This window comes from Planococcus citri, chromosome 1 (genome assembly GCF_950023065.1).
Source record: "Planococcus citri chromosome 1, ihPlaCitr1.1, whole genome shotgun sequence".
In the NCBI taxonomy this organism is placed as follows: domain Eukaryota; kingdom Metazoa; phylum Arthropoda; class Insecta; order Hemiptera; family Pseudococcidae; genus Planococcus; species Planococcus citri.
The window spans coordinates 89,559,812-89,573,434 of NC_088677.1; the positions used below are offsets into that span (position 1 = coordinate 89,559,812).

Genomic DNA, 13,623 nt, shown 5'->3' on the forward strand with positions numbered 1-13,623 from the left:
GCCGCGTAAAAGCCCTTCTCGTAACGCTAAAATGCTAAAATATTCTTATCAACTATTTCCTTCGCTATACCCTTCTCATCCTATCTTTTTATAGCGTGAGCAGAAACAACATTACTAGACAGGTTTTTTTTTGTGGCCATCTTTTCGTTTCGCCGTTTACTAGGCACCTATTTTCAAAAATATGCTAGAAATTTGATTTTCGATATTTTCAACCTAATTTTATTTTTACTCGAAGCCGAATTCGCTCGCACCACCAACAAACGATATTATTCGAATAAACTTTCACAGAACACTCCTAGACCTGGCTCAGCATACTTGCACAAGCGTCAAAATGAAGATTTTTACTCGATTACTGACACGTTAAAAGAGACACAACACCGTTCCAACCCAACTATTTGAAGCTGCTAAGCATGTGGCAGACGCCTTTGAGAGTCACAAAAAACAGAAAACAGTTTATCCATGGAGGCATTACTCCAGGCTGTGTAGCTGAGGAAACACCAAAAACACGATCATTCAATCTTCTCCATTGGGGAGAAGCTGGGCATCAAAAAAACCTCCGACCATAATATGTGAACAGACACATCTTGGAGGATGTAAACTGACAAATAATATCCCTAAGGAACATCTCCCCCCCCCCCCAACTCACAGAAAGAGTAGCGCTGAGCTCTCCACTTCCGCGACATACCAGCACTGGGAAGATGCCTCAAAGGAGGCTGAACCCAGGAGGATGAGGATAATTGCAAGAGCCCAGAGACAGTTACTCACTCAAGGGTGCCTGGAACATCCATACTCCCTGTTATTCAGTGACCACACCCACATACCTGCTATGCAATACCTGGTGCTTTGTGGGATCCAAGAGCGATTCTATGCCCTGGTTAGTGCTGCCAGTGTGGGGGATCTTCTCCCATACAAACAATATTTTGACATGTACAAACCAACAGCTTGTGATGTTGAGACCAGACTCATCTCCTCTGCTGCAGAAGTAATGAGGAGAAGAAGCTTGGGAAATATGGCTTTAACAGCGGTCTAGTCCTACAGCCTACTCACGCTGGAGGAAGCCAATGAAGACGTACCTATTCCTACAAGGCACCTCATTTGCACTAGCACACTGTGTCAGCCAAGACCTCAGAATGTCTGCTGGGATAGGGAAGGACTTCATACACCACTTTGGAGGTAGAGAGATGCTGCTGACCTAACCACATAATGTAGGGGAAGTGGCAACTCTAAAGAGCGTAACCTCAAAGGAAGAGTGAGCCAGGGTCACTACATAATATTCTGCATCATCACAAAAATCCACTACTACGACAAACCGACGTATAAGAACTTCTCCCTTGGCATCCAAAATCTTGCCAAGGAATGTACTAGTAGAAAAATAAAAAACTCGCTATCCCACGGATTGGATGTGGGCTGGACCAGCTTGACTGGGGCCAGGTATGGTCAATCATCATGAGAGAATTCGGGGAGATACCAATCAATATCAAGGTGTGTATTTGGGCTTCCGCCAACACCCGCTCTAAAACTAATTAATATTACTTGTGCATTTAACATCTATTACACGTTAAGCTTCAAGCACCAGAACAGCAGAGGCAACAGAAATGCATGCAATCTGTTGCTGGTATCAAAAAGCTGTAACTAGTTGAGCAACTATAGGTAGCGGTGATTACGGAACTCGGGGTTGTGAAACCTGGCTAGTGATGTATGAGCTACTTTGTAGATAGTGTAGAAAGCAATGGGAAACTACTATGTGAATGCTCAAAACAACGCCAATTCCCCAGAATAATCACAGTGGCAACAGGCATTTGCCTCACCCTGTTAGGGTACCACAAAAATGTGATTTCCAATGTCCTGCAAAGGACAAGAAACCACAACGACGACGAAATAGCTATAATAGTGTAACAAATTATCCAATTTTTGTCCCCAAACTCGACTTATAAAATTTAATATACAGTCGGCCCCGCTTATTGTGGTCGCATTTGTCCGAGGCAAAATGATTCTATTAAGCGGGTGATTCTATTAAAGGAACTTTTGAAAAAACACAATTTTCATAAAAAAATGTATTTTTTGATAATTTCGGCAAAAAACATGACTTTTTTTTGACAATTTCAACAAAAGTTGGGATTTTTAAATAATTTTTTCAAAAAAGAAACTTCTTTACAGTTTTGGCGAAAATTAGACTCTTTTAATAATGATTCATTATTCTAGCAATAAGATTTTTTGAACATTTTGGCAAAAAAGAGATACTTTTTTGGCAATTTTTACAAAAATTTGAGATTTTGTGATGAATTATGAAACATTTTGATAAAAATAGTGAAGATAACGAGTCATGAAAGGAGAAATATCTCACGAAATGATTCTACTAAGCGGGGAACTTGATTACATTAAACGAGTCATTTTCTGTGTAATTAGGTACAAAAAATCGGGACCAAGTCATTTGATCACATTAAACGGGAGATTCTATTAAGCGAATCCACAATAAGCGGGGCCGACTGTATATATTGTAGTACAGTGGATGTATATTATAGCACGACCCTAAGCTGAAGGATGGGAGAAACCTATGGCATGTGTCCATCCTTTATCCATTATGTAAGGAGGAGAGGTGGAGTGTTCCCACTTTCACACATACAAAATCATATCATTTTGAACAATCCTGCTCTAGGAGATCTCTTTCTGAGGTAGTTGAGGTTACAGTGGTGCCCGGAGACCTCCTAGGCCTATCCCTAAAATGGGAGAAGGGTCGGGGGGACGCTCCAAATCCGTGGAAGGGGGGAGTGGGCTACATCCTATGGTGCCCACTCCCTCAACCCTGAAGCGGTGGGAGCAATTCTGGGATATTGCCTAGGAGCTCCAGGCCTTTGGCCTGGTGCTGGTTGTGTCCCAACCAAAACTGGGGCCTCCCACTCACCGCGGCTCCAGGACCCCTGGGTGGCCAAACCATCCCCTCCCCCTTTAGTTTTAAGAAAAATTGAAACACTCTCAATCTCAGCTTAGCTCAAGTTGTACATAGTTTTTATAGCTAAATTTTAGCATCAAGTTGGTCATTTAGTATTAGAATTTACATCACCCTCCCCCTAAACTTGAGATTGTACTGGTATTATTCCTACTGAGGCCCCACCCCCTCACCGCAGGAATCAATTTTTTATAATCGTCGTTGTCGTAGTCGCGCTCCTTTACAGGAGATAGCGTATATGTCCATCTATATTAGCCGGTATCTAGCGTATCTAATTGTTTCTTTCAGGGTCTTGCAGGGGGAGTTGGCCGGTGAGTTTGTTGTTAACAGTTCCGATCGTTTCCTCCCTCTCGTCGATCTTCCTTGGATTTTCCCTTGTACCGCTAGCATGAAAATACAGTTTTCTCGTATTTTATGAGCTAAATACTTTAGCTTTCTGTTTTTGATGTCTTCAACTACGACTTTCCGCTCCTCTCCTATTCTTGCTAGTACTTCCTTGTTGGTAATGAAGTCCTTCCATGAGATCCGTAGTAGCCTTCAATAGCACCACATCTCAAAAGCGGATACTTTCTTCTCGCATTCTGCACTCATGGTCCATGTTTCGCAGGAATACTTCAGAACGGTCCATACGTAGCATCGCATAATTCTCTTCCTCAGATCAATACTCATCGTTCGTTTTCCCAGCACATTGGCAAGGTTGTTGAAAGCGGTCTTTGCAATTCCAATCCGTGATTTAATTTCTTTATGATCTCTACCATCGTTGTTTATCAGTGCTCCAAGGTACCTGAACTGCTTTACATTTTCAATTTCTTGTGATCTGATGTTGATTTTGACCTCTTTATCATCTCCTTTCATAAATCTCATCACCTTGGTCTTGCCTGCATTTATTTTCATTCCATATTTTAATCCAGCACTGTTGATTTGGTTGATCATTTTCTGCATCTGCGCCTCTGTCTCAGCAAGGATCACTTTGTCGTCTGCATAACTTATTTCATTTATTCTCTTGCCGTTGATCTTGAATCCCATTCGTTCGATCCGCGCTTCTCTCATTATTTCTTCTGCATACACGTTGAACAACCTGGGTGAGAGGGGGCATCCTTGCCTCACACCTCTCTTTATTCCACATCCGTTCTCCGAGTACTCAGTTCCAATCTTGATGTTAGCGCTTTGCTCCCAGTACAGGTTCTTGATTATTTGCAGGTCTTTCTTATCGATATTGTATTTTCCCAGGATCTCCAACATCTTCTCATGGTTGACACGATTAAATGCTTTTTCATAATCGACGAAGCAAGCAATGATTTCCCTATTTGCATTCAGTGCTCTTTGAATGATCACTTTCAGCAGGGCAATTGCATCTCTCATCCCTTTTTTTGCTACAAAGCCATATTGTGTTTCACTTAGATTTTCATCTATCTTCTTTTCAATTCTGGCATTTATGATGGAGAGTAGTAGCTTCAGTGCGTGGCTCATCAGTGCGATGGTTCTATATTCAGAGCATTTTTGCGAGTTGTTTTTTTTTGGTATTGGTACAAAATTTACTGCTTTGAAGTCCTTAGGCAGAGTGCCTTCATCGTATATTTTGTTTATTATCTTCAGCAGCTCCTTTTCATACTCTGGTGTTAAATGTTTGATCAAGTCTGCTGGTATTTGATTGGTAACACAGTACTTTCCGTCTTTTCCTCGCATATATGCTATTCCACTTCTCCTTTTCTTGTGGGTGGCCATCATCTGCTTCACTTTGGTATGCATTTCTCTAGAGTTGTGCCTTTTCTCCAGCTCTTCTATTTCTTGACACTTCTCCTCATACCACTTGTTTTTGGCCATTCTGCACATTCCCTAATACCTTTTTAAAAATCAAATTCTCTTTATAGTTGTCGAAAATTGCCAAAAATTTCAACTTCTTTGCTAAAAAAAAAAAAAAATCAGTCATAAAACCTCGCTTTTTTACCAAAACGTTACGATATCAACTTGAAAAAAATTTTACGCGAATCTGAGGTACCCCGTTTCCCTCCCAATCCATAACCTGTACCTGGCAAACAAGGCAATTGTAAAAAAAAATTCCCCATCACTTATCCATTTCAGCTGCGAAACTGGTGCACCTATTCTTAATCTTGGCCGCGAAAAGGAAGAAGAAAAAAACGGAGATAGCGAGTAACGAAAGAAGAAGAGCAGCGAACGAGCGCAAAAGCGTATGAAAATTCATTAAGAGTTCTTTCATTGAAATACTTTTACCTCGACCACAAAAATGCGTAGGATAAAATAAAATGTCTTTTTAAGTGCTTCCTCTACTTTTTGTTCTTCTCATTTAAACGCGCCATTAAAACGACACGACGACGCGACGCGACGAGCAAAAAAGTAAAAAAAAAAAAAAAAAAAAAGAAGAAAAGAAAAACTGCTCGCTAACCAAAATGAAAAGAAAAGAAAACTATGACGAAAGTTACCGCAGCAACAGCAACATCGCTAGCAACAGTAGTAAAAAAAAAGGGGGGGGAGAGGAAAATAAGAAAAAAAATAATAATAATAACGATACAACCGTAAAAGTGAAACGGAATACCGAACTCGACGATAGCTCGCCGCTAAATGGACCGAACGGGTTAAAAGGGAGTAAGGTAGGTAGGAAAGCTTTAATCTAATCTACAAAAAGCACAAAGACCAAGGTATCCGGCGAAACAGACGTTCTCGTATTCCATTCCTATTCCTATTCCTATTCCCGTTACCACCATTAGCATTTCCATCGTTGTTGTCGTCGTCGTCGTCATCGTCATCGCCAACTCGCCAGCGACCCGACGCGACCGTTTGCCAATAATAAAAATCGCTTTTTCTACAATCTCTACCGAGTCGACATCGTTAAATGCGAAGCAAGGTGATGCCGAGGGGTACGACGAGGCGCAGATTTGTCCTTTTATTTTTTCAGTTTCCTTTCTCTAAAACTTATTACTGCCTCGTTCGAGCATATCTTTCCTCTTTTTTCGCTTGTTTTCTCTCGACAAAGGCGCTCCGTTATCGCCAACTGCTCGTCTAATTGTATAAGCCGAGGCAGGTAACTCGGTGCGGTGGGGGAGGGGAGGGGGAGCAAAAGATTTTCAGCGCGAGACGTCGATTTTATAAAGCCAAAGTTATGGCACGATAATTTTCTAGCGCACCAATACGTACCTATACCTACTTATATAAGGGAAAAACTTGAACAAAAAATAATGAACGGTCATAGGTAGGTATCCGAAACTATGGTAAATTTTTAAAACAGAAACAACGCCGCCCATTCGCTATTATTGGTAAGGTACTTATTACCGAATCGTTTTTCATTAAACCTTCGCTGCTGCTAGGGTAGGCCTACATGAAATATAGATATGCCTTTATATTATTATACCTGTTGGTCGTTGCACAGCTACTCGTGTACCTGTGCAGTGTACACTGTATACCTATTACAGGCATACCAATAATTCCGGAAACAATGCAAACATCATCGCTGTCCACTATTATCTATCTATAGTTTAACAACAGTCTGAACAGTAAACAGCACACATACACACGAACCTCGTAATCGATTTATAGCGTGTTGGTCTCTTGTTTGTTGCTGTCTCAAGTCAATTCATTAATATTAAAATTACGGCAACGCCTAAGTTTACTATTAAAATACATAGATTTACGTACCCATTCGGTATACGAGTATGTCAAAAATTCTACATTTTTGAAACGATTGTGAAAAATGCTTATTTTTTGTTTCAAATTGACAAGAACAAATGATTTATGCCAATTTCGGGAAGGGTACAGCACAAACCAGCACAAACGATTGACATCATTTTGAACCCTTAAGGTGAGACATGTTCCAGAAAATCAAAACTATTACTAGCACCTTCGAAGCAAAATCACTCCCAGTCGACAATCAGGAAGGTAAAATGCTAACAAACAAGGAGGAAGTGAACTGAGGAAAGATGGCGAGAATATTGTGAAAAATTAATGGCAGATGACTCTTACAGCGGAGGAGACCAAGGCGAACCAGAGCCAAGTCGAGAGCTAGAACCTGCCATACTACAGACGTGTAGTATAGATACCTATCTAACTACCTATATAGGATTCTGATGGGTTAAAGAAAACGATACTAGAGCTCGTTAGTTGATTCTGTTTGATGCTTTTTGAAATTGAAATACGTTAGAAACAGATCAACTAACTTGTGATATACTTTTGAAATATGTAGACGTGTATTTATGCGTTCCTTTTACTTTTTGTATAATTTGAAGTTTATTTGATTTAATAATGAATTATAGTGTAATGTGAAAAGTTATATCTCGACATTACAATGATTTGATACGAACTGACTTAATCTTTCTTCGATATACCATGTACGTGGTTCGTGAATAACTTCTCTCTGATATGGTTGTTCCTGAGATGGCTGCTTAGAAGCCCGAGCACTGAGGTGCAGGTGATCTGATGTGGTGAGAAGTAAAGAACCCCCTACTTTAGGTTAGATATGTAATAATTAAATTACCATTTAAAATACCTGAATGTAAATATGAGATAGTCTGATTGAAGACTTTTTATTAGTTTTATTTCCTCTATATGATTCCATTATGAATCGTGAAAGGTAGTTTACCTACCTACTAAATTTAATGATATATCTCGATTGAGAGATCCTTTTTGAACCCCATATGGAACTACACGAAATATAATGAATCATACGTTGTATGTATCTTCGAAATAAATTTACTCACAACTTCTTGGTTATTGGTACAAAATCATTTTATTTAACATGTGAAGAAGATTCTTTTATTTTGAATGGAAACTGATTATCTGGTTAGTTATGTGGTTGCTAGGAGGTTTTAATGTCCTACACTTCGATCCTATTTCCCATGTCTCATTATTTCCATTTACCTATCTTCTTTCCTATTTACTTTCTCCATTCCTCTGAAACCTATATCTCTTGTCCCAAGAAATCCTAATTTTTATCCAAACCTAGTTACCACAGACGGAAGTGGAAGCAGCCATTAAAAAGTTAAGGAAAGGCAAATCAGCAAGAGCGGATGGAATTGCTGCAGAAATGATAAACGCAGCAGAGGAGGAAAGCGTAACAATGCTGCGCAGAATTTGCAAACCAGGTCTGAGAAGAGGGGAAAATGGCCCAAAGACTGGACCACATCCGTGTATGTACCTCTGCATAAGAAAAGCTCGAAGATGGAATGCTCGAACTATAGGACTATATCATTGATATCACACGCCAGCAAGGTATTACCGATGATCATACACGAGCACCGATGGCACCAGAACAAGCAGGTTTTGTGCCAGGAAGAGGTACTTACTAGAGAGCAAATCCTAAATGTGTGCCAAGTGATTGAATAGACAAGAGAATTCAACAGGCCAGAGTACATGTCCTTCATTGACTATGAGAAGTCATTCGATAATGTTAAGTGGAAGATCCTGTGGCAAAACCTCAAAAAGCTCCGAGTACCAGCACACTTCATCAGTCGCATGCAGAGCTGTGGGACTGAAATGATTTTGGGATTGGATTTCGGTTTCGGGATTTGTTCATCTAAATTTTCATTTCCATTTTGGGATTCATTTTGGGATTGGAAACATTGTTTCAGTTTCGGAATGAATCAGGTTTCAGGATTTTCATTTCAACCAATTTCAAGCCCAAATTGACTAATGGACCCTGCAAGGGTCTAAAAAAATGGGGAAGGTTTGATGTGAAGAATCCGATGGTGTAATTAATTGAACATTTTAAACGCATATTTTGCTTAATTCGTCAACTCGAGTCATTTTTATTATAATCTGAATGAATGACGATAAATTATGTACCTATTTCAGCTAAAATGCAGGATTTTTGGCAATTTGAGCAAAAAACACGACTTTTTGGAGGTTTTGACGTGAAAATAGGGCCCGGTTGGGAGGGGGGGGGGAGAGTGGAATTTTACTTTCGACAATCTTGCTAAAATACATTATCATTTTCACCAAAAGTGGAGTTTTTTGAAAATTTTTGCCTAAAAGTTGGTTTTTTGGCGTAAAATGGGCCTTTTAAATTAAAATTTCGTGAAAAAAAAAATTTGAAAAATTTTGGCATGAAAGCAGAATTTTTTTGTAAGTTAGCAAAAATGTGTGACTTTTTTGACAAAGGCTATAGGTGGATAAGTATGGTGAATTTGCCCCCGAGAGCTTCAGGGTTGATATTTGCATGGAAGGTTGGTACCCTTGAGCACCTTCCGTCACGAAAGTTTCAGACCCCCAGACCCCCCCGTTTTTGAGAAACCCACCCTTTTCTAAAATTACAATAAAAATTTTTTTCTCAGCCCCATGAGAACCGATTTTTTTAATTTTTTGGTATGTTGTAAACATCCATAAGAGGCATCCCCGCAAAAAATTTCAACCCCCTCCCCCCATATTTTCCCCTCAAAATGGCGCTTTTTAGTTTTGTTTGCCCCTTTTAGCAATGATCATGATTCGGCACAAAAATGCCAATAGCATTTTTAAATGTATTTTTGACTCCTACAAAACATATATTTTTTTCAAAAAAAAATTTTTGGTGGGCCGTGGTCAAAAATTGAAAAAACCAACAGAGGGGGTTAAAAATGGATTCTGGTGTAAATCATTGTTTTTGGTAAACAAGGTGTCGTTTCCATATGAATCGAACCCCCCGAACACGAATATGACGCCCAATCTTATGCTACCCTCATCCACACCCCTCCAGCGCCTCTGCCCCCTTCTCAATTTTTACTATATCAAAAGTTGAGCTATTTTCGTAATATTGGTGTCGTTTCCAAATGAATCGAACCCCCCGAACACGAATATGACGCCCAATCTTATGCTACCCTCATCCACACCCCTCCAGCGCCTCTGCCCCCTTCTCAATTTTTACTATATCAAAAGTTGAGCTATTTTCGTAATATTGGTGTCGTTTCCAAATGAATCGAACCCCCTGAACACGAATATGACGTCCAATTTTATGCTACCCTCATCCACCACCCCCCCCAGCGCCTCTGCCCCCTTCTCAATTTTTACTATACGAGTATTAAAAGTTGAGCTATTTTCGTAATGTTGGTATCGTTTCCATATGAATCGAACCCTCCGAACACGAATATGAATTCCAATTTTTTGCTACCCTCATCCACACCCCTCCCCAGTGCCTCTACCCCAACTCAATTTTCACTACAATTGAAAGTTCTGCAGATATTTTTATTATGTTGGTGTCGTTTCCCTATAAATCGAACATCCCGCACACGAATTTGAAGTTCAATTTAGCTCTACTGGCACTGGGGAGGGGTGGGGATGAGGGTAGCAAAAAATTGGAATTCATATTCGTTTTCGGAGGGTTCGATTCATATGGAAACGATACCAACATTATGAAAATAGCTCAATATTTAATATAGTAGGAATTGAGGTGTGGGCTAAGGCACTGGGGAGGGGTGTGGATGAGGGTAGCAAAAAATTGGAATTCATATTCGTGTTCGGAGGGTTCGATTCATATGGAAACGATACCAACATTACGAAAATAGCTCAACTTTTAATACTCGTATAGTAAAAATTGAGAAGGGGGCAGAGGCGCTGGGGGGGGTGGTGGTGGATGAGGGTAGCATAAAATTGGACGTCATATTCGTGTTCAGGGGGTTCGATTCATTTGGAAACGACACCAATATTACGAAAATAGCTCAACTTTTGATATAGTAAAAATTGAGAAGGGGGCAGAGGCGCTGGAGGGGTGTGGATGAGGGTAGCATAAGATTGGGCGTCATATTCGTGTTCGGGGGGTTCGATTCATTTGGAAACGACACCTTGTTTACCAAAAACAATGATTTACACCAGAATCCATTTTTAACCCCCTCTGTTGGTTTTTTCAATTTTTGACCACGGCCCACCAAAAATTTTTTTTTGAAAAAAATATATGTTTTGTAGGAGTCAAAAATACATTTAAAAATGCTATTGGCATTTTTGTGCCGAATCATGATCATTGCTAAAAGGGGCAAACAAAACTAAAAAGCGCCATTTTGAGGGGAAAATATGGGGGGAGGGGGTTGAAATTTTTTGCGGGGATGCCTCTTATGGATGTTTACAACATACCAAAAAATTAAAAAAATCGGTTCTCATGGGGCTGAGAAAAAAATTTTTATTGTAATTTTAGAAAAGGGTGGGTTTCTCAAAAACGGGGGGGTCTGGGGGTCTGAAACTTTCGTGACGGAAGGTGCTCAAGGGTACCAACCTTCCATGCAAATATCAACCCTGAAGCTCTCGGGGGCAAATTCACCATACTTATCCACCTATAGCCTTTGCAAAATATTACGTATAGTAGGACTTTTTTTTGGAAATGTTCGCAGAAACGTAGGTAAGGGGGGAGGGGGAATTTGACTTGTCTGCGGATAGGTCCCATTTGAGGATGTTAAAGTATCAGGATATCCAACAGGTAGTGAAAGTTGTGAAAAAGTAGTGAGTGTAGTCAAAAAGGTAGTCAAAATATGAAAAAAGCAACAAAAACTTTCAAATCATTAAAACGAAAGTTTTTTAAATGAATTGACAACTTATTTTTTTTCAATAATTTTGATGGAAATTAAAAAATACTTCGTATTGAAACTTTCTTCCAAATTCAATTTTTTTGAAAATTTCCCTGTGAAAAATTCGACTTTGTTAATTTTTTTGTGTGATTGGAGGAGGAGGGGGGGGGTCAAAATGTAGTGAAAAAGTACGTAGTAATTTTTTCAAAAAAAAGAAAACATCCTTTAGATTCCAAGAATGTGAGATTGGTAATCGGGATTGTTTTATACGTAGATGGCGCATGCAGCTAGCTCGGTTCGTCGGTCGGTTTTCTGTGGCTTTTCCGTTTTCTGAATCAACGCTAGGAGTTTCCCTGCGCCGCGCCACCCCGCACCATGCCCGAAACTAACATCTCCGGCATTGGGGAAAATAATTGACCATTACAGGGTATCAAATTCGAATGTTACTCGGTTGTAAAAGCGATAAAAATTGTTGGCGTAACCATTATCGCGCAAAACTCAGCGGGTTTTTTCGAGCTTGAAGCTCGTATACTCGTATTTTGGCCTGTAGCTTTTTTTCTCACATCGACGCGTTCTTCTTTTGGCAGTATTGTGAAGTGATTTTGATTTTAATTCGAAATAAACAATGGAAATTGGAAAGGGTTTGATTGACGGTATGGTTGCTGCGATGATGAGAAGGTTTGTAGCGAGGATTGCGTCGGAGATTTGCAAAGGTACGTATTCGCGAATATGTTGAGAAATACTGTTGTAATGTTGCCAGTTGGTTAATGATGGAAGACTGGCAAGGGAGGCGTTAGCGTTGATGTACATTCGTGTAGATAAGTGTTCTGATGTATGTACATGTAGTATATTGTACATTTGTACTATATACGAGCTCGGCGATGTGCTGTTGTCAAAAGTTTACTCATTTAAGGGCTGACTGTGTGTGTGTATTTGTGTACTTTACGTTCGTATCGTGCGTTTGTGTATCGTTTTTGTAGATAGCCTGGGTACGTTCGACAATGTACGCGTAGGTAGCTAGGTACATGGTGTATATTTGGAAAAACTATACATACATATGTACACTGAAGGCTCGAAAAGCAGCGGATGAGTAGCTGTAAAATATCTCTTTGAAAGTACCTAATTACACCCACCTAGTTTCTAGTATAGTACATATGCATGTAAAGCTCTACTATATGTACGAGTATAAATGCATACTCGTATAGACTGCTTCGATGGCTCGAACTACAAGTATGTACGATATAAGGTTTGCAAACACCTCTACCTCTACCCTCGAGTCCATGCCACTTTTTGCTACATAGCAATGGACCCAAGAGACCGAACGCTTGGAAATGATGTATTTTTTCAAGTTTTCGATTACTGCAGTGCTCAGTGTTCCCTATTTTTTTTCCTATTACGAAACATGTATACGTAGACGTACGATGGTCACTAATTGGATTAAGAAATATTAAAATGTGATTTTTTTTCTCGTGTTTCAGCGAGCGACGCTCATGAAGAATCGCTAATCAATAACCAACAGTTCAAAGTCAGGCATTTTAGACACTCCAGAGCGCCCGCCGCCTCAGCTCATGGCCCATCGCCGGATTTCGGAGACGAATACTCGCAGGTATTAATTTGGTTTATTTTTAAATGCCGAAGAAAATATGGTGGTGGGGGAAATTTCAAATCACGGATGGGTTTTTTCAAGTCCCATGAGGTCTTCCGGAAGTGAATATTTTTGTCGACTTGTGAGGTCAGTTACTGTGCAATTTTACGAGACGAGCGAGAAACTACGTTAAAAGGTAGATTTTAAACTTTATTTGCTCAGCTGTCTTCAATTTTAGCAATAGATTAATTTATTAGAGAACATTTTTTGTTCGTCTTGCAAAGTTATGAGTGAAAAATTGTTGGGAATTTGTTTTTTTTTCTTCTTCAGAAATCAGCGCTCGTAATCGGTTACTTTTCTTCAACTTTGGTTACTGAAGTTACTTCATTTTCAAAAATTTAATTTTTCCCAATCTTGGCCTTATTTTTTGAAAAACGTTGTCAAAATAGCCAAAAAAAAAAATGTAGTTCTTTGCCAAAAATTACTAAACATTCTCGCTGGTTTTCATAAACTTCAACATTTTTTCCAAACATTAACCAAAATTCCTGCTCTACGTTGTCAAAAGCTTTCGGAAAACCTTGCTTTGTCGCTAAAATTATCCAAGTTTTGCTTTTTGT

The 13,623-nt window shown here is 39.6% G+C and overlaps 1 protein-coding gene across 3 annotated transcripts in view; it reads left to right on the forward strand.

The window, feature by feature from the left end:
• Positions 1-13,623, forward strand: part of shg (shotgun) — a 270,108-nt gene that overhangs the window by 229,863 nt on the left and 26,622 nt on the right. For all 3 annotated transcript variants that reach the window (XM_065356719.1, XM_065356727.1, XM_065356711.1), the window contains one exon: positions 12,900-13,027. In XM_065356719.1, the coding sequence (XP_065212791.1) occupies positions 12,900-13,027 (128 nt within the window). The remainder of the gene's footprint in view (positions 1-12,899; positions 13,028-13,623) is intronic.